At 32.3% G+C, this 27,793-nt stretch overlaps 1 protein-coding gene across 2 annotated transcripts in view; it reads left to right on the top strand.

Annotated features, from left to right (window-relative positions):
• Positions 1-381: 381 nt before the first annotated feature.
• Positions 382-27,793, top strand: part of LOC118183824 (uncharacterized) — a 47,731-nt gene continuing 20,319 nt past the window's right edge. Inside the window, exons 1-2 of one of the 2 annotated variants that reach the window (XM_035353435.2) lie at positions 382-556; positions 20,153-20,222. In XM_035353435.2, the coding sequence (XP_035209326.1) occupies positions 20,159-20,222 (64 nt within the window). In that variant the 5' untranslated portion in view covers positions 382-556; positions 20,153-20,158. The remainder of the gene's footprint in view (positions 557-20,152; positions 20,223-27,793) is intronic. The other variant, XM_035353434.2, reaches the window with a different exon arrangement.

Genomic DNA, 27,793 nt, shown 5'->3' with positions numbered 1-27,793 from the left:
CCAAAGCGAAATTTTAATATCTATCCGCACACTCGAATTTCACTAGCCCAATAAAATGCAAATACGAAAGCTTTACTATTGTTGATATGCGCATTATTACATCATAAACATTGTTCCCTGATTCAATGAATGTAATAAAGAGTTTTCTGAGTTAAATAATGTGATGCTAACAAAAGAGACTGCCTGCCCTTGGCCTCTGCACTTTCCTCCCAGAATTACGACCGGCGTTTTATCAACTCTAAGCAACCGTCCATCATCCCAAACGAGTCAGAAATTCTTCCGATTTCCAACTCGGAGAATCCAGAATCTGTTTGTCAGAGAAAGCAATCAGCAACCTTGAAGAAGGCTAAAGGCGAGGGTAGTTAGGGGTAGGGGGTGCGAACCCGCTTCGAGGTACTGGATGGACGGACTGGTTCTCCAGCCGACTGGAACTCCGTATAAAAAAGGTTGATGGCTGAGTGAGCTTGCAAGAGCCATACCATCTCAGCAGTGAAAGTGTCTCGCGGTTTTTTACCGGTTCTCCAGCTTTTCTTTTCACTTCAAGTCACTTCATCTGGTGAGCCATCGGTCTTTTCATATTTCTAAATCATATTATTTGTCACTTTTCTATCTTCTAATTACATTGTGTTAATATTTTATGTATTCTACTGCTATTTATAACAATAATAAATTTTTAATAAAAAATTGAAAAATTGTAATTAGTATGCTAGAAATATGTTAAGAAGTTTAAGAAAATGTTTTTATAAAACACAAGCAATTCAAAAATCTGACATAGCAAAAATTAGTCTTAATGCATATAGCTATATATCTAGTTCTGATATTTTTTTTAAATTACAATGCACTTATTTTTATTTCATATTCAGAAAGAGAACAAAAAAAAAGAATAAAAAATTTTGTTTTTATTAGATACTAATAAGTTTCCGATTCTCTAACTAATCGAATAACCGAAAGCGTGAAACTTTGGTACGGTAAAAGGAATAGGAGAATACTTAAAATTATTCCAAGTTTAAATGAAGGTGGAGGAATTATTTTATTGTTTTATTTTACGATATGACTCAAACTTTATGCAACAATGAATAGTAAAGTTAACTTCCAAACTGCAGTATACGCAATGGTTCGGGGGAAAAAAAAAAAAAAAAAAAAAAAAAAAGCATATCAGCTGAGCGTTTTCACACCACACTCTTTTTTTTTTTTTTTTTTTTTTCTCTCTTTGCCTTTTCTAATATAAGATTCGACAGAGATAGAAATTTAGTCCTGCTTAGGATCTCTTCATTCTACTTTGACAACAGATATGACTAGGGTACTTAACATTAAATTTTTATTTCTCTTTATTTTAAGTTATCAGTTTGATTTTGGATATTTAGCAAATCATTCGGAGTAAACCTACAATCAGTCGTATGTAGTATAATATATCAGACAGAATACTAATACTCCTTAAGAATGTAACGAGCTGCTATCGGATATGAAGTTTAGAAAAGAAATATAGAAAAAAAGTTCACATGGTTATTTTTGCCTGTCATTGCTATTTAAAAATATGAAAACTAATTAAACCCTCCAAAGTGAAGAAAGTTTTACATAAAATGTCTTTATTTTATCTATATATATATAATTTATTTACTAAAGAAATACTTGATTATATTACCTCCTAAGATTAATTTTAGTAGAATTATCTTAAAAGAGTGAATCCATAGTTAGTAAGTTCAATTCCGAAAATTGTTTTAAAGTAACTTGAATGTAAATTGTTAAAAATGTTTAACGGGGACTTGAATTAAATCATGAATAACAAAATTTCAATGTAAAAAGAAATAAATCAAAAGCAAGTAATTAAATTAAAAGCAAGTAATCATTGCCATTGATTGGAAATGTATCAATGGAAATAATTACTTGCTTTTGTAATTACTTGCTTTTGATTTATTCCTTTTTACATTGAAATTTTGTTATTCATGATTTAATTCAAGTCCCCGTTAAACATTTTTAACAATTTACATTCAAGTTACTTTAAAACAAAATTACATTCAAGTTACTTTAAAAAATATGCGCATTTTCTTAAAACTTTATTAAAAAAAATCCTTTATGTCATATATTTTAAACAATATCTTACTCTGTCTACTGAATTTATTACCCAATTATTCTCTTTCATAATTATTTCGTTCGTAAATAGTGGCACCAACAGCACATAATTAAAAACCTTTACAGATGAGGATGTAAAATAATTTTCGAGGGATGTATTAAAAGTTTTAGGAATACTTGGAGTTCTGGTTGAATTTCTTCTGAAAATAACTGGTATGTTAAAATTTTCTGCTAAATATACAACTACACTTTCATAACCATTTTCCGTTTCCTTTATATTAGTGCTACTATTAATTATTTTGTATTGTTTAATAGTTTATTTGGGAAGTATTATTACCCTACCTGTGGAAATACAAATTCGACCTTTTGTGTACTTGAAAGGTTACAGTTATTACGAACTACGGTGTTACTGAAAACTACGATAAACTGCATTTCAGGACTTTTAATCATTGTTATCATTTGTTAAAAGCAAACCAGCTTGCTGAACAAAAATTATTTTATTTTCTTTTAGTTTCTCTATACTGCAGAAAGTAGTTTTAAAAATGATATCAATAATTATCATGTTGCTTTAATTTGTCTATGCATGCAATGAATCAAGATCATAATACTTGTAATTAACACAGTAATAAGCATTTTAGTTGAATTGACATTTCTTTCTAGCAAGAGGATTATCTAAATCTTTGCTTTTCTGACGTAGCAAAGCTTTCAGGAGGGAAAAACATATACAACGGTTAAACAATAACAAATTTTCCGAAGAAAAACACTTTTTCTTTTAACACTAGGGATATTTCCCAAGCATATATAGTTTTAGGAATTTAGGTATATTTTATTTTTTCAGTTTTCATCACTATCACAATGAAGTTTTTCAACACAATCCTTATTTAATTTGCACATATCTCAAAGAAAAACTATTTTTTTTAATCACGTCCTGAAGGAACTTTTTCGGCGTTTCCTCAAGCCGCCTATTTATGGTATGGTTAAACTCTCAAATAAAACAGGCCATAAAGTTTCTTAATTAATTGTGGAAACAGAATACTCTTCACAGACGTTGAACAATTTTTGAAGTTTTCATATTCTCTTTTCACAGGGAGAAAATGCTTGTTCTTAGTTTTTTTTCATAGTTGCAAAAACAGTACTACAAAATGCGCCTGTATCAGTTTAACAACTGAATCATACTAAACAATATTGCGTGGGCTACATAAACATGTCAAGACTTGTCTCTGGTCAATAACGTTGCCTACAGGTTCTAGAAATTGAACTAGAGCTAGTTCATAAAGCTTTGGAAACACCCTATTATAATTAATATAATGGATTGAATGGAATACAATTTACCTCAAGAAGCTTTCTAAAAGAATTCATTACAAATTTAAGTTCTCAACATAAGAATTGGAATATTTTTCTTTGTTTAATTTTTGCTTTAAAGAAGGCAGAGTGACACAGAAAACTCTGATGCTAAACATTCCAATAGAACAAGTCAATTTCCAAAGTGTTTAAAATATGCAATTCCATTATAATTTTTATGACATACTTTGCAACTATTAGACAAATGTTCACTACAGATAAAAGCAGGGCTTAATTTCAATCACATAATATAGTTTCTAACACTTTTTCATTTTAGTTAACACCCAAATAAATCTTTTAGTGAACAATTTTCTTTCTTTGCGTACATTTTTTTATTTGTTTGTTGACTTAAATAAAGGATAGCATAAACGATGGCTATCTGCTCAAGAGAAGGATAACCAATGATTTAAATACCCTTGTTGCAGACATACATTGGTCAGTTAGTAAAATTGGATTTATGGTGTCGCAAATATATTCCACAATGTTCCCAAATAACAGCTTCGTTTTTAAAAAGAGTAAGCATATTATATATCTTAAGCTCAAAGTTTCTCAAACTTTCACGTCAAATGGACTTTTAACTACATAAACCCATCATTATCAGTCTGCATTTATAGACTCAATATAAACATAAAATATCTCTATAATTTCTTTATTGGTGTAATAAAGCTCTTGCTCGATGAGTTACATTTGCATTATTTAAAATCAGAATAAGCTTATATAATACAGGGTGATTCAAAAGTACCTTGCAAAAATGTGAAGACTGTTACATCAGAAGATTTTGCAGTGGAATGTGTGTGAGGAAATGGCGTGTTAAAGTGGTACACGGCGTTTTCGAACATAAGATAAAAGTCTCCTGCGGGCGTAAACCGTTATTTTCCGTGCCAATATCGAGCAATATACATCGATACGCAAACATCGAGTTTATCGGCATGTATTTTATCTATGAAGCTGCGGATGGTAACGGAACAGTTGCTCAAAAGAAGTACTCAAGAATGTTTCTGTGTACCTCCTTTGATTGTCTGCTCCATTCTCTAGCCACAGCCCCATTGATAAAATGCATGTCGGGACTTCCCAGCTCGTACAGCGATACGTACCTATTGAGATTCATTTGAGAAAGGCTGTTTAATTCCAATCGGTCCCCTCTACCTGTGTTTACATGTCTTCCAAATATTTTTTAATCACCCTGTGTAAGATTCTTACAGTCCTTCTAACTTTGCAGCATGAAAATAACAGAAAAAAGCGTTTTTAAAACGTTCTGCAAACAGCACATTCAAATTAATATATGTATATGTCTACATCATTTAAAAGTACGAAGAAAAATCAAAAGGTAAAATCATCCAATCAAATATTTTATTAGACTACTGTTCATGTTATTTCAGTTTGGAAATTTTGTTTAAACATAAAGCTTAGACTGAGAGAAACGAAATTTTTTTAGTATCATTTTATTCCTTAATAGCATAATTTTTTATTTGAATATGCTGGGACTTTTTTAACATTCATTCAAATTTAACTTAGCAACTTTTAAAACTGTAACGTAAAATACAGCAATTGCTTAATATATTTCATTTCCTTTATTTGTATTTATTTAATTTAATAATTTATTTTAAAAAAATCTTAAGCTTATTTTAGCTGAAGATAAATATTTTTTTATAAACAGACATTACTTAGAAAGTAATCCAAAATTCATCTTAGTGGGTCACTTGGTTATGTTAATGTTCAGAATTCACTCCATGCCTATCTTTATTACGCTTGACTTCCTACTGAAGTTGAACAGATTATGAAAGTCCGTTATTTGAGATTCCAGTTACAGTTTCTGTTTCTAGCAGCTGGGTAAATATTACTCAAAAACTGTTGTATAGTCAAAACTCGATAATACGCTACTTTAGAAACTGAATAAAAGATAACATATTAATCAGAATAACTTTTAAAGCAAAATTAAAAAGTTTTAAACTGACCCTTAGAATATTTCTTTAAATTCAAACTTTGTCTACAAAATAACAGAAAATACACACATCGTTTTTGCCTGTTTTGGGTACATGATTAAAATGTTTTTGGAAAGTTGAAAAAAAAAATGACGTAATAAGCTGTACTGAACATAGGTCAACTAACAGAAAATAGGAAATATCATGGGATTTAGCTACGTAACCTACCCACATAAAATTCCTAAAAATGTTCCGTTTGACGATGGTGTTGCAGAAAGTTGTTTGCAAGTTGATTGCAACTTTAGGTGCAATTCAGATGATGAACTTCCTACTATTACATGATGCTGTCATCTAGGTCTTTCTACCTTCTTCTTTGCTGCCTCCCATTTCTCATATTTCTTTTCCACTTCTCAAAGCTATAGTATCCATTTAAAGTTATAGTATCCATTGTGTTGGGAATTCGGGAACAACCTCAGGAAATTGTACAGCTGAACTTGGAAACCAACCTTCAAAACAAAAATCCGTAATGAAACTTCTTCGAGAACATGAAGCGACAGTACAGTATCCCTCAGTCAATTAAAACTACTCATGAACTCGCTTACTCAAACGAAGAGAAAGCAGAAGCTTTCGCCAGCCATCTCAGCAAACAATTTTCCCGTGGATACGGACTCTAATCTAACTATAGAAAAACCTGTGCAAAAATAGCTTATTCTTAAGCTCCTTTCTCTATTAACATCATCAAACTACAACTACTCTCAATGAGATTCAAATTTTATCAAGCACTCCAGCTCCCAAAAGATGCTTAGGAAGGACAAAATTACTAATAGATTGCTAAAATGCCTTTCCATCTGTTTAATCACCAAGCTTACTAGCATTTACAACGCATACATCTCAAATTCGTACGTACCTCGACCATGAAAGCAAGCGAATCTTTTCCTTATTAAAAAGCCTGGCAAGCCATCTGACGAATAGTCCAGCAACAGGTCAATTATTCTTCTATCATCAATGGAAAAGATTTGAGAACGCTTAATCTACAACAGACTGCAATCTGCTTTTACGCTTATCTCAGATGAACGATGTGGATGCCGGAGAGGGCTCTCTACTACCCTTCCACTTGTTCGGATCTCCGAGTTCATTGGTATGGCAGCCCACAATAATATGCTTAAATATTAAGTTACATTCTTGATGTTTGAAAGCCCATCTTATAAGTCCTGGTGATAAATTCTTCCCGGAATGCAAATGAACCGCGGCACCATAGTCCGTATAAGTTTTTATAGTTTTTCACCCAAAATAAACTCGAAATTTCGGAACCGCTAAAAGAACTGCTAACATTCCCCTTTCTGTGGCCGTATAATTCCTCTGAGTTGGATTAAGTGTCTTATTAAAATAGGCATCTGGCTTACCGTCTTGCCACAAAATCTGATGCATTAGCAAAGATTTCTAATGTTCCATAGGCATCAGGGAATTTTAATACTGGTTCTTGGATCAATGCCATTTTTAATCTTGTAGAGTCATTAGGAAAAGTAATAAAAAGTAAGTAGGAAAGGTGAAAAATGATCAATGCCCTCACCGGGACTCGAGCCCTGGATCTCTCGAATATGTGCCGAGTGTGCTTACCGTTACATCACGAAGGCATGCTGGAAGAAGGGAGAAAATACCTTACAATCTTTCGAAGGCTGTGTTTGTTTCGGTCGAACAGCTAAACCTAGCTTTCTTTCTTTTTAAGTTCAATAATAGCTCAGCTAAATGGGCAAAATATTAGATAAAAGCCCTACAGGAGCACAAGTCCAAAAATGAGGACTACAGTTTTCCTGTATTAGGAAGAGATTAGTTTTTTTATCGCAACTATTTTTGAATCTTTGTTTTGGATTCCTTTCTGAGCTATATTCCAAGTAATGAAGGTCTTCAGCGGCAAATTTTCATATGGACGCATTTATTTTTAATCCTGCTTCTTTCAGAACAGAAATACTTCTTGTAAATATCGTACATGTTGGTTTATAGTTTCGTTGGTTTATAGTCATGGGATTATCTAGGTAAATAAAAGTAGATTATCTCAGGACAGGTTTTAATACAATATCCATGTCGTTTTGAAACGTGGCAGGTGCTGAGTGCTCCGCATAAGCCAAACGACATTCTCAGAAAGGCATAAACGCCTCGCTAGGTAATAAATGCGGTTTTAGACGCATCCTCAGGTTTCACACATATTTGAAAATACCCAGAGGTGAGATCTAGCGTGGTCATCTATTTGTGGCTTAATCTTTCCAATGATTTCTTCAGTTATAGGTAATAGAAAAACTGGATATTTAGTTATACTATTTAATTTTCGGTAATCAATTGCAAAAATTCTATGATTTTTGGTATGTCGGTGGGATATTATTTTCTTACGGCATAGTACTACCAGGATATCGTAAGGGCTACTTATGAGAATTAAGATTTTATTTTTTAACATCTCTTCGATGCGTTTTTCAATTATTTCTTTTTTAACTTTATCATACCGGTAGGAATTTGCTCGACACGAGGGACTATTTCTTATGTCAATGCAGTGGTTCCCGATTTGCGTTAATCATGATGCCTCATGAAAGAAAGCTGCTAAGCTTCTTAACAACTGCTCCAGCTTCATCTTTTCTTCTGGCTTTAATTGCTGCAAGTCCAAAACAGGAGGCTCCATTTGCTGTTCTTTCACCTTATTCATATCGAGCTGCACCATGGCCTCCTGCAAATTAATTTTCTCCCCCGTCGCCTTAAAAAAATCCATTCCAAAAATACAGGTAGCTGAAGATTTTTTCACAACTAATAAAAACCACCTTTTGGTTTTCATTCCTCACTTGCACATTTAATGTAACCTTTCCTATACTCTGATATTGTTTGCAGTGAGATGCAATAACCCTCGTTCCTTCAATACTAAACAATCTGTAGAATTTAAAATTCTTTCTAAAATTTTTTTCTGCCAAGAAACTACTTTTAGCCAAACAATGCGTTCACTGGTACATTATATTTAATAAAAGTTGAATGATTGACAGGGTCAAATTTTTTATTATTACCATATTTAAGTGAATATGAGAGGGTTTTTTTTTCCTTCAGAAGTGACTGTACTCTCTGTATTTCAGTATCCTTTATTAGTTTAAATTCTTACCATCCTCTCTCTGTTTCCTCTTTTGTGATTTCTCTTGGCGAGCGCAATTGGTAGGTGAAATTTTTTTCTTATTCTCAAAACGCTTACTGCCGTCAAATTTTGGCCTTCCTTGCACTACAGGTCTATGCAAATATATTCATTTGACCTCTTGTCATATCCTAACGTACGCGTTCTTGCTGATACCCTTCTACTTTAAAATTTTGATTCAAATTCAAGCAACTGTTTTAACGTGCTCGGATTTCGCAACTTCACAAAGTATTGAACTGAGTATAATTTGGATAACCTCTGCGTCGAGTTTCTTCACATGCAAAAAGTTTACCAGTTGTATTTTTCTCAACATAAACTACATCAGTTATTCGACCTTAATCTGTTATCTACTAAACAATTCTACCTCTAATTTTGCCCTATCTACCTTTACATTTGTGAAACTTTGCATTTATTAGCGCGATTTTAAACACCTCGAATTTAAAATTCTCACTGCTTGATTTCCCCAATAACAATTTACGGAAGCCATTGTACCAGCTTAGTGTTTCTCTTAGTGTGCTGGTTGCTATTTATTTATTGTGATCTTTTGTACTTCCCCAACTGCGCAAAACAAAAAAGCGAATATCCAGTTTTTCCAAAACGTTCATTACGTAGCTTCTACTGTCGAAGGTAACTGCCGGTTTCATTGATGCTCGCATCGTATCCATGGTGAGTCCAAGAATTTCCATAGGATTTACGGATGCCGGTGGAGCATTATGGAAAGCCAGTCTAAAATTTGTGTTATGTTCAGACATAGTCCGGACCGGTGGCCAAAAACTTAAATAACAGTCAAATTCAAGATTAAAACTAAATGTAGTAACGAAAGGCTACACAATGGATTTTACCAGAAGTTGTCTAAAAATTTCTCCCCGGCATAACAATTTAAATGTCGGCAATTATAATGCAAAGACCGGAGACTATGCAATCTGATCTGAGCAAGTAAACCCCAGTACCGTTGCTTCGAGAGGCAGAAATACGCTCTTTTTTACAGTCTGAAATTTCACCATATATACTCTAGAACTAATTTGCATTCTGGAAGAAAAACGAAATGAGAAGTAAAGATCTAAATCATAAAATAATTGGTTATTCAAAAATAAATAAATAAATAAATAAATAAACTTACATAGTTAACAAAATCCTTGTATTTTGTTTAAATCACAATTAAAATATTCTTCACTTTTAGGTGAAAAATTCGCTGAAGTAAGCTTAATCATTTTCACCAAAACTTTGGCAGCCAGTTGCAAACTTAACGCTATTTTATCTAAGGCAAAAGTATTAATAGCCAAAATAAGCCGCTCTTTTTTTGCGCCATCAGCTTCGTAACGTTGTGATAAAATGCTTGGTTTCAAACTGGTGGTCTTGCAAGCGCTTTATTTCGAAAGTTCTTGCCACTGCTCGCTTTCAAATTCTAGAGTTTGTTAATAAAAATTTATAAGTTTTACGATGAAACAAAAATAACATTACCAAAATTAAATACATTATTTCCGACTACTCTGAGTACCGCATTGGTTCTCAGAAGCTACGCCTACAAGTTCAAGTTTTTCCTTTTTCATTTAAATATTATGTTATAAATAGTGCATCTTGTCTCATTTGTGTCATTGTGTAAATAGTGTCAATCTTATCGCTACGGGCTATGTTTTAAAGGAATATACATAAATTTATTACACTGTAAGTGTTTTTATCGTTAAATTAAGAACTTTTAATAAACTTTGCTGATTTCGATGTCGACCAATCAGGTGCCTTCTCAAGATCACATGACATCTCTTCTGACTGCTTCCACGTAGCGCAAGACGAAGAACATCTTTCGCTCTTATTTTACATACTCATGAACTCTCATTTTAAACTTTCGCCTCGTGCGATTGATTTCTTTTAAAAGGAAGCAAATGTTTAAATGGTTATAATTTTCAGAATACTGGTTAGAACTCTTTGTAGTTAATGTCAGCTGTAAAGATAAGATCCAAGATCCAAAGTGTTGCTATTGCTCCCTTTCAAATCGTAGAATTTGTTAATCAAAAATTTGTAAGTTTTACAAAATCTATACGTATAAAGAAGGATGGCTGTTTGTGTATTTGTTTGTTCGCTTTATTGATTTCTGATCAATTATGATAAATTTTTTGCCACATTTAATCGATTAAAATTGAATATAGGTGAAATATTAGATGGAACATGAGATTTTATGATCATTTGATTAGAAGGACGAAAATCATTCAAAACTGCGTGCCATTGTTGTTGATATAATGAGAGAGAATTAGCTTATTTTTCTATAGAAATTTTTTATGTGGGTTTCATATCGCATCAAACTGAAAGATGTATAACTACGAATCGTATTTTTTGCATCGTTATTAGAGAAGGATTACAGCAGTATCTTTCTCTCTGTTGTTATATGCGTTACTCTCAGTCTAACTTAACTGGCATCGGATACTTCCGCTAGTATATATATATAGGCCAAAATTAAGAACAGCTCTGAATTGGGGTTCCAAAAAAAAGGATATAATTTCTATATTTTTATATTTTATAATTTTTATTTTTAGTCCAAAGGGGTTTTGTCCCTTCGTTTAAAAGCATTGTTTTAGTTATTTTAGCATTATTACTACCACTTGTAACTGCTTTCAGCGCGCAGTCGGATTAGGTTTTGAGCTGCTTTTTTATTTTGTATTTATTCATTTTTACTTTGTAGTTATTCACATACATATTAATCCTTCTCTCTCTTGTTTAGATCACTTTAATAAAATTTTGCATCTTATTTTAAATAAGTTTATTTTTAATTAGAAATATAAATATATATATAATCTTTAACATATTTTAGAAGAAGGAGATCATAATAATGCCTGGCCTGCTAAGAATAAATAAAAATTTAACGATTAAACCCGACTTACAGTACATGATGCTCTTTTCATTACCTTTGTTTTCGTATCGTCTTGAATATTATTAAATTGTTTAAAGTTGAATGTTTCTAACATAGCATTGCTTATTTGTTTCACTCGATTAAAAATCTGATCTGTACACTACATACATCCTTGTACGGAATATTAAATATGCACATTTTTTTCCTGCATTTCATTTATACTTATTGAATCGAATTAAATCTACTTCGTCAATAGCGCATAAACCACAACAGAATAAAGGCATCCTTTAAAATTCACTATATTTATTTACTATTGCGACACTCTGGTGCTATGTTCACTTAACAGCGTTACATTTCTTTCATTTTATAACTCAGAATGCACAAAAATTGTATCATTTGAAGAATTATCTAATCGTTGCCCCATGTTCTATTCAAATTCTATAATAAATCTAGAACGGTGTATAAAAGAAATTAAACAAATAAAAAAATAAATAGTTTTTCACAGACGATTCAGCGCTGCTTGCCTAATGCGCATGCACTACTCGTAAACATTCTCCTCTGTCTGAGACAGACTGGCGACAATATTTGCTGCTAATCCGAAACACATATTTCTTCGAACTTCGTTACAGATATATTTCTCATCCAATTAATTCAGTTTATATTTCTCATCCAATTAGTTCAGTTCTCACTTCGCGGCAAGGCAAAAATGCGTAAAAAATCAAAATATTTTCGTTAAAAATTGAAAGATATAGAGACACATAAAACACCAAATACAGTTAAAACAATCAAAAAATAATTTTCACAGTTAAAATTACAATTTCTACACAAAAACAGGCAATTCAGCCAGCAGGCAAAATGGCAGATTTTTCATTGCACAAAATTGAAAGTTTACTTTCGGTCTCACTTGGCAAAAACACATTGAAGTCGCATAAACTGACTTAATTTGTTGTGGACGCTATGCTAAGTCAATATATGGGATAATTTTAATAACTTCAGTGATAATTACAGAATGGATTAAGCATGGCATAAAAACCTCAACCAGAAGATAAGAAAAACATAATGCAATCATTTTAAAAGCACTAACATATAAGAATGAAAAACTAAGCCGAATAACAGAGTGGATATACATATATTCATATACTTTTGGTGCGGCCGATTGCAACCAAAAAGAGAGGTGCACATCTACATGGTATAGCAGTCCTACGTACAAAATTTCAACGATCTGAGGCTATTTGTTTTTGAGTAACGCGAGATACATACATATGTACAGACGCCAAGAAAATATCTCTTCTGAATCTATTTTAAACCAGTTTTATAATTCGTTTGGAGAAATAGAATCCTTTATTCTGTCCTTACGTACAGATATAACGCAAAAACATCGGTAAATTGCATTCGATAGCGGTCAAAATGGATATTTTTGTTGAAATATGGTACTCGGAATTTTTTGTGATTACAATACGTCTTTACTTCGCACAAGGAAATAAAAAAAAATTGCTGAGGATGCTGTCAGTCTTACTGTAAGAAAGTTATCAAGTTGCAAAAATATGCTTTTGGTTATAATTATAACTTATTCTATAAAAAAAATTAGAATTTCTGCTTTTAAATTATGTGCTATTCGTTTTCAGTTTAAGAATATATTCACCAATATATAAATTTTAAACTTTTTTCTTCTTTTATTTCCTGTAATTCAGCAGTTCAGTAACAAAAATAGTAACTCAAATTAAATTTAATAATAATTTCATGTATGATTAAATTTAATTTAATCTTATTTCGCTTTAAAAAAATATAGATTTTTTTAAAAATTTTCTTTAACATTATTGAAAGTAATTTAATATTACAGGCAAACGAAAAATTTGACAGTAATCATTCGCAATTCATTCATACTACTTGTCTCAATGGTTATAACACTGTACTATACTAGTCAACGTGCGTTATGTTATACACTGTATCATTATCAATTACATTAATTAATAATTTACAATATAATTAAAATTAGACAGAGACCAAATCTTCATAGTCACATACTCACAGTCGTTACTGGCTTGACACTATGCAAATACATTATGAACCAGTCATTTATATTATATATGTGAACTACTAGCTTCACAGTAAAGTATAATGCAGTGCTCTGAGCTGTTATGTTTGTATTTAATTATAATATTACATTCATATGACAGTAAATTCATTCTTTTCATACAGACATATTTTAATCAAGTGTTTATTTATTCAGTGATTTTCTGATTTTTACTTTTCCTTCTGGGACGAATAAGGACTAAACGAGATGGGAGAGTCACAAGAGAAAAAAAGCTAACTTGTTTTAAAAGACTGAAAAATAAAACTTAAGTGTTAAATAAGGAGTTGCTTTTATAACCTAAATCTCATTGCTAGAGTGTCCCAAATGACTTAATATGTTCGAAGTATTTATCCCTTTATTATGTCATACTCAACTGTGCGGAAAATCCTGCGTAAAATGAATTTTTATTTGTACAAGATTTCTCATGTTTAAGCATTGCTTAACAGCGAAGCAGAAATTTGAAATCGGTTTTGTCTGACAATATTAACTTGAACTGAAGTAGTTTAAGCATCACCTCAAAAGGATTTGTAAAGTGAAAAGTCACATTTTTACAGAGACAGCGGTCTTGGCAAACATATTTGTCATATTTGAGTACTCGTGGTAGGTTGATATATTGCTAGGTTCTTGCATGGAACACCAAAAACCTGAACTTTTGCGCAAATCCTGAGAGAATGGCTTATAACATAGGTTATCTGTATCCCTAATATGATGTAATTTCGCTGCTTATTATATATTTGCCTCAGCATGTTTTTGAAAACAATTACCCAAAAAGATGAGTAAGGCCTTTCTTGTTCCACTTTCAGACAAGATGGGTTCGTACAGGATTGCCGTAGAAGAATATTCATCAAAATTTAAAAAGAAACAAAATAATTAGTTATGCATTTTGTACTTCATAGACGCTTCCTTCGCCTATGACTTTTATTACAGGAATCTTCTAAAATGAATGTAACATCAAGTACATATTTGACTCATCGGAGGCGGATTTATGTAATCGCAAGGGTCCCCGCTTTCAAAGAGTCCCTAAAATTGAGCTAAGTAATTTAAGAAATAGTAACTGTGCCTTTTAAGATGAAACAGCCTCAAAAATTCAGGTGAGATGAACCTCCATTTCATAAATCCAACATTGCACCAAGCTTTAAAAAACAGAATAACACTAGACATAAAGCAAATCCTTTCATATCTGTTACGCTCTATTGATCTGCTTGTTTAAAAGTTGCAGTTCTTAGAGAAATGATGTAAGGGTTCCCCGAACCACATCAATAAATTATACCAAAAATTAATTGCAGTTTGCAGGAAAAAAAATCTTGTCTATTAAACAAAATTTTAATTACAGTGCTTTTTTCAGTCTACTTTTTTAAATAATCCCTCAAAATATGAACTTTCTTTAGAGTCAAAGTTGTGGACTGAGTTTATCTCTGTCCCACTCCATTTAAAAATCTGAACCACATGTTTCGAAAAGTACATTTGGTTTTATCAAATAAATATTGTGCTGTCAGGCTTTGAATAGTTTCTTTTAAATTATCCAATTTGTATTTTCCTTCCCACACTCAGTTTCTTTGGAAATAACTCATCCATATCAGACCTAAAAGGTAATGCAATAAAAAATACAAAAATCTGTATCAGCTTGTAATGAATATAAACAGAATAATGAATGTGCATTTCATTCTTTAATGTTAAATATTTAACCATTAGCTTCAAATTTTCATTGTTCGGTTTTTATCCTTAAGTTACTTCCAAGGATCTTTACAAAAATGCTTATTTCTCTGATGCATTAACCGCTGATACGCGTTCCTAAGTTTTAACGATAGAAGTATTTCCTATTTTACCGTCAATTAAATTTGCGAAATTATGCCTGCAAGTCCTATAATAAGGTAAACACGTATTGCATAATTTCTTTTGCGATAAAATTAGAATGTTGCAATTTCCTGCACGAGCATCAAAGCGGAATGCACAGGTTGGAATGAAAGTAATGCAGATTTTACATTTCTACTACCAAACAAGAACTGTCAACCTTCGGCAGATAGTCACGCAAATGTAATCACAGTTAAGGATTTGAATGAGTGAAGAAAAGTATATGAAACAGCTTATTCCTCTCTATTAATTATGGTATCCTTGATTGTATGGTGTTATCTGCTTTTTGTTCGAAAGGGAAATTTCCAGAATCAAAGATAACAAGAAAATTTCCTCAAGAATTACAACACAGGAATTTTTTTTTTTTTTTTTTTTTTTTTTTTTTTAATCAGGGTGACAAAATTTGGCATGAGAAAGAAGAAAAAATAGGAAAAAGTTTCCAAAGAGGTATATATTTACATCGGATTTATCATAAAATGGAACAATATATATCTTCAACTAAGTTTAATGCCTGTTTTTATACATTGAATTGAAAAGAATAAGAAACATTTCTCAGGAGCCTTCCTCGAAGTGCGTTGAAACTGAAGTTTACTATCATCATTCGTGATAAAAATTAATCAAAATCCCAAACCTCTAGCCATTTAAAAAAAAAACAGTACTTTTATTAGATTTGCGTAAACTTTCAAGAGAAGTGCGACAGAAAAATTTTGCGAAACTTCCCATAAACCATCTTGAAATATTCATAACAATTTCATCTTCTACGGATAAAACGTTACGAAGTGGGTCATGGTCTTCATTAAGAAGCCGTTCCTATTCTGCTCTCCATTTGGTCAGTTTTCCACTTGGTAATTTTATAATTTTAAAGTTGCGAGGTTTATTTATTTATTTTTAACTAATAGTTCATTTTAAGTTGAAAGACTTTCCTATTTCTCACTTTTCACCCATGCTTTTCATGCCAGAATGTGAATGAGTTAGCGAAAGTTTATTCAGTTAAATTAGAATGAAGTGATATTTAAGCAAGAGTTCCGGAAGTTAGTTTTAGAGTGTGTCTGCTTATTCCAGGACACGTTGTGCTGTGATTATTAGCAACTTGCGTTAGGGGCGTTGACAATAAATTGCTTGTTAAGATAGTAGCCTTGTGCAATGAGAACACTATTATTTCTCATTATTAAGTCTTTCCTTGATTCCATAATAAGAAATAGTTGCATGATATTAAAATAAAAAATTTCTGTTGAAATCTTTTAATAAAACAAAAAATATTTTTAATATGTAATCATTACCAATAGCATTGACAAGAACAAAATTATTCATTTCTACAACTAGATAATCATTTAGCAGCTATATAGGTTTTGGAGAAATAATTCAATTTAGACTTTGTAAGCGCACTGTATATCTTTATAGAGGCACCCTATTTTAAACCTTCCGTGAAAATCGAAAAACAGCTGTCAATTAAATATTAAATGATTAAAGATAAAATAGTCATCATAAAAATACCTCAGAAACTTTTCCTAGTTTTAAACTATGCATCCACCTTTATTTAACTTGAATTCAGAGTAATTACAGATACTAGATTAGGTAATTTAGCCGAAATATATTATAATGACTGTAAATGGAGTAGCTAATTAAAAGGGACAGGCAATGTGGTAAAGTAAAAGCATAATTTAGTTTAATGTAGATAAAAATAATGTTATGCACTATCTTGCATTAGAAAAGGCGATGAGGAAAAAAATGTGTATGTCATGGATGCAGCTGGTCTAACTGACTGGGGCATTTTCAATATAGAAACCAATTCATTTTTCATCGTAGTAAAATTGTAGAGTCATTAGGTTAATTGGAAGCAGAAGAGATGAAAAATTAGCAACGCCTTCGCCAGGAATCGAACCACGGACCTCTGAAATACCGGCTCAGTGTGCTGACCACTACACCACGAAGGCATGCTAGGAAGGCGGGAGAAATACCTTACATACTCCCCCTTTTAAAGGGCGACTGGAGATTTTAGGGGACCCAATCGCCAAATCCTGGGTGTGGAGAGTCATCATCCCCAACCCTTTTAGTTCGGGCGCCACTATAGAGACATTAGTGATTTTTGGAAGCAGAAGAGATGAAAAATTAGCAACGCCTTCGCCGGGAATCGAACCACGGACCTCTGAAATACCGGCTCATTTTGCTGACCACTACACCACGAAGGCACGCTAGAAAGGCGGGGGAAATACCTTACAAAATTTATTAAAATAGTTTTCGTCTTTAATAGATGATGATTATTAAACAAACGTTCCAAAATGGGATTTACAATTGTAAAAAATCATAAGCATTTCTCTCATGGTCAATAAATGTAACATCTGGCTTTAATTTTAGCTTAATTATCAAAACCTTTTAGATAATACAGAAATTTTGCATTTCCATTAGCAAAATAAATTTTCTACTCAATCTTCCCATAGTTCAAAGTATAGCTACAGCTATGTTCTCTTTTCTTCAAACCCTAAAGGATAAATTTTATGCATTTACAATGCGTTACTAATTAACTTTCTTTATCAAGGTCACATAATTTTATATCTGCATTGCATAAATGATCATCAAAAGCTATGAAACGTAAATTTCTGAAAGCACGCTAGAAGCTTTCGAAACAATGGAATATAGATCACAGTCGGTATTTGTTACAAGAGGTTTTATGTGAAATTCAAACGCTGGGTCTTTCGTATAAGCAATAAATTTCTAGCACTCGAGTAAATGGCATTCAAGGTTTTCCATCATTTAAAGTACTGGCGGTTCATATATCAAAGAAAAACAAAATTTGTTGCACACATGCTAAATGTTAATTACTCTAGTTATTACGATATATAGAAGCTAACTCTTTCAGTATGACATGTTCAGCTGAAATATGACATGTTCAGTATGACAAGTTCGCATATTTAAAAGGATTTGACATCGTATATGCGCTTTCCTGCCCAAAGCATAACACAAAGTCTTTTGTAGGACTCTTGAATAACCTTCTTATGCAGTTACGTCATCTGCTTCAACAGAGGAAATGTACTTTACAACACATACTGTGTAGGTGCCAAAATGTTATTACCAAATGTTATTTCACTATGAAATATGTCACTTACACAGGTAGTTCGATTTTTCTATTTCTTGATTAATTAGAAAATATAGCAACTAAAAAAAACTAGCCGTTACAAATAATAATATAACATACTACAATACAACGACTAAAAATAATACTTGAAATTTTCAGTAAAATGCACGTTGCTGACCTTAAACGAACTTCTTTGCTTAACATCCAAAACAGGAAAATTTCCACATAGCTAGTTAGTTAGTTATACATACATATATATATATACGACTATGTATCTCTAATAGTATAGTCCAGGGGTTCCCAACACTATGTCCACGGGCACCATGGCGCCAGCCGATCGTTTAACGTGTGCCCGCAGCTGTACGATCACAGTAAAAATGTTTTAGTTTTCAATAAAATTCAGTGCGAAAGTTTTCTCTTTTGTTAATGAAATAGGAATTACGTTCAACACAGATACCAGCACAAAGCAAAATGCGACCGATTTTTTTTTTTTTTTTTTTTCGCATGTATTATCAACTTCTTCCGTCCAACAGATACTCTCGAATGTGCTCATAGGGACAAAAAGGTTGAGAACCCCTGGTATAGTCACTTTGGATGGTACGACGTACGGCTGGCTGCTAGTCCGAAACGGGAGGTGCTATCACGCTTGTTGTTTAGCGGTTGCAACATCGGTCACTCATTTTGGACAACATTGTCATTGATGTGACCTCTTAATGACTGATGTTTTCCGCCATGATTCCCAACAAATGCTTAACCAGCGAGTGTGCAGCAGTTAGATTTCTTTAAAAGAATAAAATTTAGATTCTATATTGATTTTATACTTTATATATACTATATATTTTATGATCTCATTTAAGTTCACACAAACTCATTTACCGATCAAAGCTCAGGAAGCTTTGTAATTGTATCTATTTACACTAGTATTATTTAACACCATACAACTAAATCGTCATAACGCATTGAGTAGTCGCTTGAAAAAGCTGACGAAAACAACTACGAGTTACTAGTATTTGACCCCCGCTAACGCAACTTTGGATCATTCCTCCAAAAGATTTTGATTAGCTCAGTAAGGTTGCTATGCCATAACGAGTGATATCCTAACTCAATAGATTTAACTCTCCCGCACGAATAAGTACCATCTATCCTATTTTCATTGCTATCGTACCACAATCGTACCATCTATTCTGACACGAGCTCTTCTCTTCATTTATTTATAGTCATTTAATCAATATATTTCAAAAGAGAGACATTTAGCTAAGTTATTCCTTAGCTAATAACTAATTTATTACATCTAGTTACTCAAAGAAAAGGAACATAATTGAGAAATTACATTAATGTTTTAAAAAATTAAATTTTCATTAATCAAGTTAAAAGCTATAAATGTTGCAATGCTTTAAATATGTCATGAAATTGTATTTCAAAAGAGAGACATTTAGCTAAGTTATTCCTTAGCTAATAACTAATTTATTACATCTAGTTACTCAAAGAAAAGGAACATAATTGAGAAATTACATTAATGTTTTAAAAAATTAAATTTTCATTAATCAAGTTAAAAGCTATAAATGTTGCAATGCTTTAAATATGTCATGAAATTGTTATTATTGGCAAAAGCAAAGACAATTCGAGTAATAATGAAATTAATATTAAAAGTATACGTGTGCATGGGGCTAACTTTTAATTATCATATGTTTAAGAAAATACAAAAAAATTACGATAATGTCAATTCTTAAATTACACATTATAGTAACAAATGTTCGAATATAGTGTTAGAATCAAAAATTTATTTTTAAATTGAAATTGGTTGTATTTTTGTTTTCAGGTTAACATGATTAAGATATTCGTTGTCACTGGCTTGGTGGTTGCTGCAACTTTGCATCTCAGCGAAACTAGTAAGTTTTAATTTTTTTTAATGACTCCTATTTTACCAAATAAATATATAAATTCTTCAAGAACAATGACAGGAAATCGAAACCCCGTCGAATTACTTAGATATTGAGAAAGCATTAAAAATTAGAAACAATGCATCTTGGGAAGACGTAATATGGTTTGAGGATGAGCATTTCGAAAGCAGAGATACCAGCCTATTAACACAAAAATCGAAATATTTTTTCAGAAATCGGGAATACAAAAATATTTCTCTAAAAAAAAAAAAAAAATTATCAGAACAAAATTATCAGAACAAAATTTTTTTCAACGAAATGAGCATATTTAAAAACATCGGCTTTTCTATCAAACGAAATTTTGAAAGTATTTTTGAACTTTACTTTTCTCACAAACTTAAGTAAGACATAATTTTACAAATTCTTAAGCTATTTCTTGAAGCACCAGAAACAATCGTTTAGTGACGACAGAAACGCAACGATCTTGGTTTATACTCTGAGTAGCATCGGCTTCGCTGGAGAACTGGACACACAATTGCTCTCACATGCATAGCGATAATATCATTTCATGGATAATCAATGTAGAGAAAAATAAACCGATTTTAGACACCAGGAATCAAGTTTGGGGGCACAAATAACGAAATATTAAAACAAATAACGAAATTTAAAAATAACAGAATACCGCGAGAAACACGTTATAAATGGGGCAAGGAGTAGTAAGGTTGAAAATCCGGAATCTCTTTCCGAAATCGGAAGAGTTGAGATTTCTAAGAAAGCAATGAATAGTTCTTTTCCTGTTAATCAGAAAGTTAACAAAATAATGTTAAAAAAAACACACAATCCTTTATTTTTAAAAATTTTACTTTCCTTTTAAGAAAGCTTCACTTCCTCGCTTTATTTTTGGGCTGCGTAAACAATGATTATGACAGCATTTTAGAAAGACGATTTTTTTTACTATTATTAATAGTCACAAGAGAATTTTCATGTTTCATTTATATTGCTAAATCAAATAAGTAGATAAATGTATATCGAAGAAGTATTTAACTCAGATTCACTATATCATGCAGAACTTTTTTTTTTCGGGGGGGGGGGCAACAAAATAAAAAATTCAACAATTCAGCTAAGGCAGAAGGATAGTTGAAAAAAATCGACTTTCACGTGCTTATTTAGTCATCATTAAACAGTAATCAGCAAGCATTCAAATATCAGATTGCACTTCAGACCCCCAACCTTTGATGAATTTCCTTTAATAATTAAATTTTTAAATAAAATAAAGTAAATACAGAAAAAAAAGTTTTTCTTAATTCATTACCAGAATTGAAGCTTGAAAAAATAATGATAAATGTGTTCACACACACACACACACATATATATATATATAAGTTCCAAAATTAAAAACAATTTCTAACTCTGTGTTTTAGATTCCAACTTAACACATGAAAGATGAAGTAAACCAATATCTTTAGTTTTAAAATGTAAAATTCTGTCAATCATAAAACTCAAATTTGTCTTATAATAAGAAACCCTTATTTGTTCTCGCATATTTTAAGCATAATAAGATTGTTCTTATTATATTTTCGCCTTACAATTAAAAAAAAATCGAGTCAGTTAATAGAATAAAATTATCCTCTGTTAACTAAAAACAGAAAAAATAGAAATTTAACAAGTTTATAATTTTCTGTCGCGTATTTTTGTGAGACAAAAGAAAAGAGAAAAAGGTTTCAGAATAGAACATGTATTGAACTTCTTTGTTGTAAGAAAATAAACGCATCATTAGTGAAGCGACGTTAGTGGGAATGTTTATATCAAATGTATGTGAAAAACAATGAAGTAAAACTTCAGTAATTTCTATTTGTTTCTATTGCTAAAATTTCATGCTGAACTTTAAAAGCAGTTCTTTCATTTTTATTTCCTTTTATGAAGTCTATTAAATCAGTTGTACTGCCTCCTTCCAAATATAGCCTATGATGTTCGGTCGTAAGCATTTCATAAAAATAGAAAGTTGTTTCAGAGGCTTCGAAATGTTAAAGCTTAAAGATAAAATAATAATAAAAAAAAATGATTAATTTGTTTTGAAATATAAAAACTATCGAAATAGTTTCCTAAATTCAATTCCATATTTTTTACACTTTACCAACAGAAAGTGCCATATTCCTATAAAAAAGGCTTTTATATTTTGATAATAATTAGTTCATTTTATTACATATAACTTGATTTGCGTTAAATTCGACTTTCCTTTTAAGAATTTTTACATAAAATGATAGAAAACTTTCATAATAATTTCTTGTACATAACATATAAATCTAATTTGATTTGATTCTTATATTTCTATAATACTCTTTTATTTATTTATTAATTAATTATTATCTTACCTTATAATCATCAAATAATAATTAAATCCTTTAATCACGTTAAATGTAACAACTGCAAATATAAATAAAAATCAATTATGCGATTAAAATGAAACGAAAAAGAAAGAATTATTTATATAACAAATAATAATCACATGTTAAACGAAATGTCACAATATCATTTCTCCTGTTCTATAAAGGAACAGTAAAATGTCTATACCTAAACGAAAAAAAAAAAAAGATAATGTAATCTTCATTTTTCAAATGTTCTAAAAATAATTCTTCGTAAAGTTATGGTACATTTATTTTTGCATAAAACACAATAATAATAATATTAATAATAATAATTAATATTTTGCTACTGGTCATTGAACAATTCATCTGAGTAACTAAAAGCAATCCACACCAGTAAAAGTTGAAAGATTAAACGATAGTTTAAATTGAATAACTGAAATTCCATTTAATTACGTGATGCTTGCCAATCGATTCATCGAAACTAGTTTCATTTCTGGAAACAGCTTAATTTAAAATTAGCTCTAAACATAGCTCGAGGGCTGTAACCTTTTAAATATCTTTGAAAATTTCAAATCTTGAAAAATTCTTAAATATCCTTTTATTTATACAGCGATTAAAAATTAAAGAATGACATTTAGCTGCTCCACATTTTAAAATAAGCTGAATGAACACAATGAATGAAATTCAATGCCATAAATGAAATATCTCGCTGCCTTTTAAATCACAATCTTCGAACGTATACTTTTATTCAAATATTAGGTAATTAGGGAAAGTTTATGCAAGTCTCGTAGTAACTCCTTCCCCCAATCGCCATATCTGGCATGATGAAAGTATTTTGTTGTCTCGTATTTAGCTTCGGGCCATTGGAGGTATGAAGCAACAGAAAGTCAGTGGCATAAGTTCTGAGGTCGTCATCCTAACGTACCCAAAGCGCTCAATGTTGTCCTTGAAAAGTTGCGTGGAGGGTCTCGGATATCTTTTTTGAAGAGGGAGGACGAGGAGAATGAACTCGCACGTTTCTTCGCTCCTGCCATTCCTGCTAAACAACCTTCCCAAAAAACTGTTCTAGGTATTTCGCATTTTATGGAATCGGTCAGACAGTTATGGTTAAGGTCATGGTTTTACGGTTTGAGTAAGCTTCAAATTGGAGGTATTCTCATGTTGAAGGAAATGATGACTCATTTTGACAAAAAATATTTCAGAGAACTATTTTAAAGTGAAAATTTTACATTTTTAAATTTTTATATTTATAAAATTTGAGCAACGAAGACCTAAAAGTCATGGTGCATTCTATGATGATAGACAAAGGTAAATAATAAAAACTATGATCCCCTTCTCTCTGGCTTGTTTCGGTATACATAATAATTTAAGAATATACACGCTTCTATCCCCATTTCGTTTTTAAGCAAAAGATTTTGTTAGAAGCTCGTAATTCTTTTTTTAACGTCATTTTTTATGTTACATCATAGAATCAATAGCACATTAAATTTTCTCATTTATAACATATTTGAGCAAAAAGGTAATTTTATAGATAAAGAGAGAAATAAAAATTTCTTTATTAATCGAAGTAGAAAAAAAAAGACATTAATGTAACATTCACGTTTGCTACTTTTTTTTTTTTTTTTTTTTTTTTTTTTTTTTTTTTACTGGAGCATATAAATTGGTGTCCAAGAATTAAAGACAATCCCTTGTGTCTCCTCAGCCAATTTGATAGAAACTAAACTACTTTAAACCGTTTAAAAAATCATACTAAAAATTATCAAGTGCAGATTAACAGAAAATTCATTAGCTCTACAAAAGTAGTCGTAATAAAGGTAAATAGCTCGTTGATCGTTATCTGCAAGGAAAATTTCCTGTATTCCATGAATATGCTTTTTTTCGGGGGGGGGTAATATACTTACTCAACGAATGCATACAGTGGAACGAACTCACAAACTGAAAGCAAGATTTTCCAAGATAATACGCAGATACAGTAATTTTGCTACTTGAAGCTCTGTGCCATTCTGTTCTTAATATGAAGAGTTTTTCTACTACAACTAGTTCTAGTTGTTTCTTAATTTATAAGTTTCCAAGACCTTTAGTATGAAATCCTATATTATGTTTTTAATACCATCCACATGTGAAAATATATAGATGAACATTCAATATTTCGCCAAGTGCATCTTAGACGTTTCGATCGGATTCAGCGGCCGAGCGGTAAAGTCGCTGAACACTGGTAGTTCGGATCCCACGAACGGGCTGGCTGCATGGGCGTTTTCGTGGTTTTGCCCATGTGTAACGTGTATAGGAGCCAGTTTCCCTTAGAAAGTCCTCCACGAAGGCATCCCTTCCCTTAGGCAGATAGCCCTCGAGGCTTTGCCATAATCACACACACACACACACACGATCGGATTTAAATAAAATAAATGGATTGAAAACTGCAGAAACGGGTACACTTTACTTTCATGCTTTCATGTAATACGCTAATTTTATTTTGAGCTCCTTGTCATTCATTAAAGAAAATGGATCTATTATAACATTAAAAATTCTGGCGTAATGTCGAAGCATCGTATAGCATTATGATGGAGGTATATACTACGTGAATTCAGTTTAGTAATAGCCTCTCCAGTTCCATTTCAGTCAACTGAGTTGTACTGACGATGTGTTCATCCCAGGAATACATAAACCATTGTGTAGACTAAATATGCATTATCAATTACAGTACAAAACCTAGATGATTTCAAATAAGCATAATACTTTATGCATCAGGTAAAACAATATGTCACATAAGCAGCGATCAGTATAGTGCATATTATTTTCAAAGCATGCAGTCCCATTTTCATAAATCATCTGTAAACAATAAATGAAGAAACAATGTTCCTGCAGAATCTAATAACCATCTATAGCAAGTTTTTGATTGCTTAAAAAATACTTAACATTAACTTAAATAAGTTACCTGTCAGTTTTAAGCAAGCAAATATTTTTTGATGCACTACATTCCTTGGGTATCTTCCAAAGAAGAGATAACAATAATATCCAACATTTTAAATTTGGTATCAAAATCTTCTTGTTGTTACTAAATCTCCATGTCTAGGAATATACTAGACGAGGTTCACGAGTCCATTCACCTTCAGAAAATCGAAAACAAGCTTAGGAGACTCGTAAAGGTTCTCAAGAGACAACTCCAGGCGCTCAAGGATATGCGCCGGTGATGCCGGTGCATTTTGACATTTAGAATAAATTGGGCGCATCTTGAGACCTCTCTCAAAAGTAAGTCCTTTCAGGTGTCCACTGAAGAATCGGGAAAGTGTTGTCTGAACACAACTATCGCAATCAATAGCAAGAGATCTTCCAGGGCAATCAGCTTGATACCAGGGTTGATTCGGGGGAACGAGCCAAATTTGCCTGTCTGCATATCTTCTAATGACATACAGTTCAAGATATGTCAATTAATTGGTAACTGGTAATGGTTCTTCAGAACCCTCCTTCGCCAGAATGTCTGCTATTTCATTCCCCCATATGTCAACATGGGAAGGAATCCACTGAAAGCGCACTTCACAGAGTGACGAGAGTTGCTTAAGCTTGCTAAGAATTGCAATTCCGGTCCTATCACCAACTCTTCGCCAGTTTGAAAGATATTGGATGGCGCTACGACTATCAGACAAAAACCATACAGCCTTAAGATCTGTAAAGGACGAAACAGCGTTTAGTCCCTCTTCGAGGGACTAAACGCTCACTCTCGCTATAAGCTCACTCTTAAAAATCGAACTGAAGTCAGAATTTCTTTATTTTAACAATATTTCCATTTGTGCCTTTAATGACAACTCCACTACCGGAAGGAGAGTCCTCGCTTTTACTCCCATCAGTATAAGTAAGGGTAGCTTCAGCGGAAATTGCGTGTATAGTTTCTAAGGCAGATTGTCGTAACAGAGCCGGAATACCATTTTTCTTGGAAACTCGAGACAAAAAACTGTATGAAACTGGAGTCCAGGGAGTCTCTCAGACGGATCTAAGCATTGTTTCAAGGAATGCTGCTCAACATTACGGTTAATTATACCAGCATACTTAATTTGACTAAGTGGGCTATTTTTCTGAAGCCTTTGGTTATTACTCCAGTGCTGCAGGAATTCTGCAGTTCTATTTTGGGAGGCATAACTGAAAAGTTTATTATAATATTTTGCAAGGCCAGCATTTCTTCTTAGGCTAAGGGGTTGAAGGTCTGTTTCATAGAACGCAGTTTTATTCGGGCAACTGTTGCGTAGGCCAGTTATAATACGAGAAGCACTAAGTTGGACTCTGCAATTTCTGGAGGTTGGTAGAAGAGGCACAAGAGTAAACGGAGAAACCGTATTCCAAAATAGGTCGTATGATAGCTGAATACGTAGTTCTCAAAGTGCAAGCATTGGCTCCTAATCACGTCCCGAGATATACTTTAAAATGTTTAGTCGTTTTCTGCCCCTAAAAACCAGAGCATCACAGGTTTGTTACTAGTGATCTCTGGATCGAGAACGAAGCCCAAATATTTGGGATGTTTGTCATACGTAAGAGGCAAGTTATTCACAAAACCTTTTGGATGATAATTATAAAACTTCCTATTGGCGGTAAAAAAACTAACAATAGATTTAGTTGGATTAAAACTCAATTTGTGGTCTTTCCAGAATTTCCACACTTCTTCAAGGATAAGATTTATATTGGTCTCAGTTGAACTCACATTTGGGCCAGAGCTCCAAAGGGCGATATCATCCGCAAATAGCCCAACCTCACATCTCCTTGATATAATCTTCTCAATTTCAGCCAAATACAGACAGAAAAGAATTGGGCTCAACACAGAACCCTGGGAGACGCCTTGGCTCAATTTAAAGGTGTTTGACATAGTAGAATTAAGTTTTACTTTTATCAGTCTATTTCTCAAGAAATCTGCGATCCAGGTCAAGGCTTTACCCCTGATGCCAAAGTCTTCGTAGAGTTTAATAATTAGTTTATGTTTCCAGACACGGTCAAATGTCTTTGATAAATCTAAAAAAGCAGCCATACTATGATTGGTAGGTCGCTTGTTTTGGGCATCTCTAATCTTCTGGCTGAGATAAACCAATTGATCAGTGGTGCTATGACCTCTTCTGAAACCGTATTGTTCTTTTGGTAGGAGGTCATGGGTATCCAGGTGAAGAACAACCGCCCATAATCATTTTTTTTTTCATGACTTTACATGCAATGCTGGTTAGGGCAATGGGTCTG

Source organism: Stegodyphus dumicola, chromosome 8 (assembly GCF_044657685.1).
Source record: "Stegodyphus dumicola isolate Sdum_Otavi_A_Nest chromosome 8, ASM4465768v1".
Taxonomy (NCBI): Eukaryota; Metazoa; Arthropoda; class Arachnida; order Araneae; family Eresidae; genus Stegodyphus; species Stegodyphus dumicola.
The sequence above is the reverse complement of the archived record's forward strand: the minus strand, read 5'-3'. Positions and strand labels throughout refer to the sequence as shown.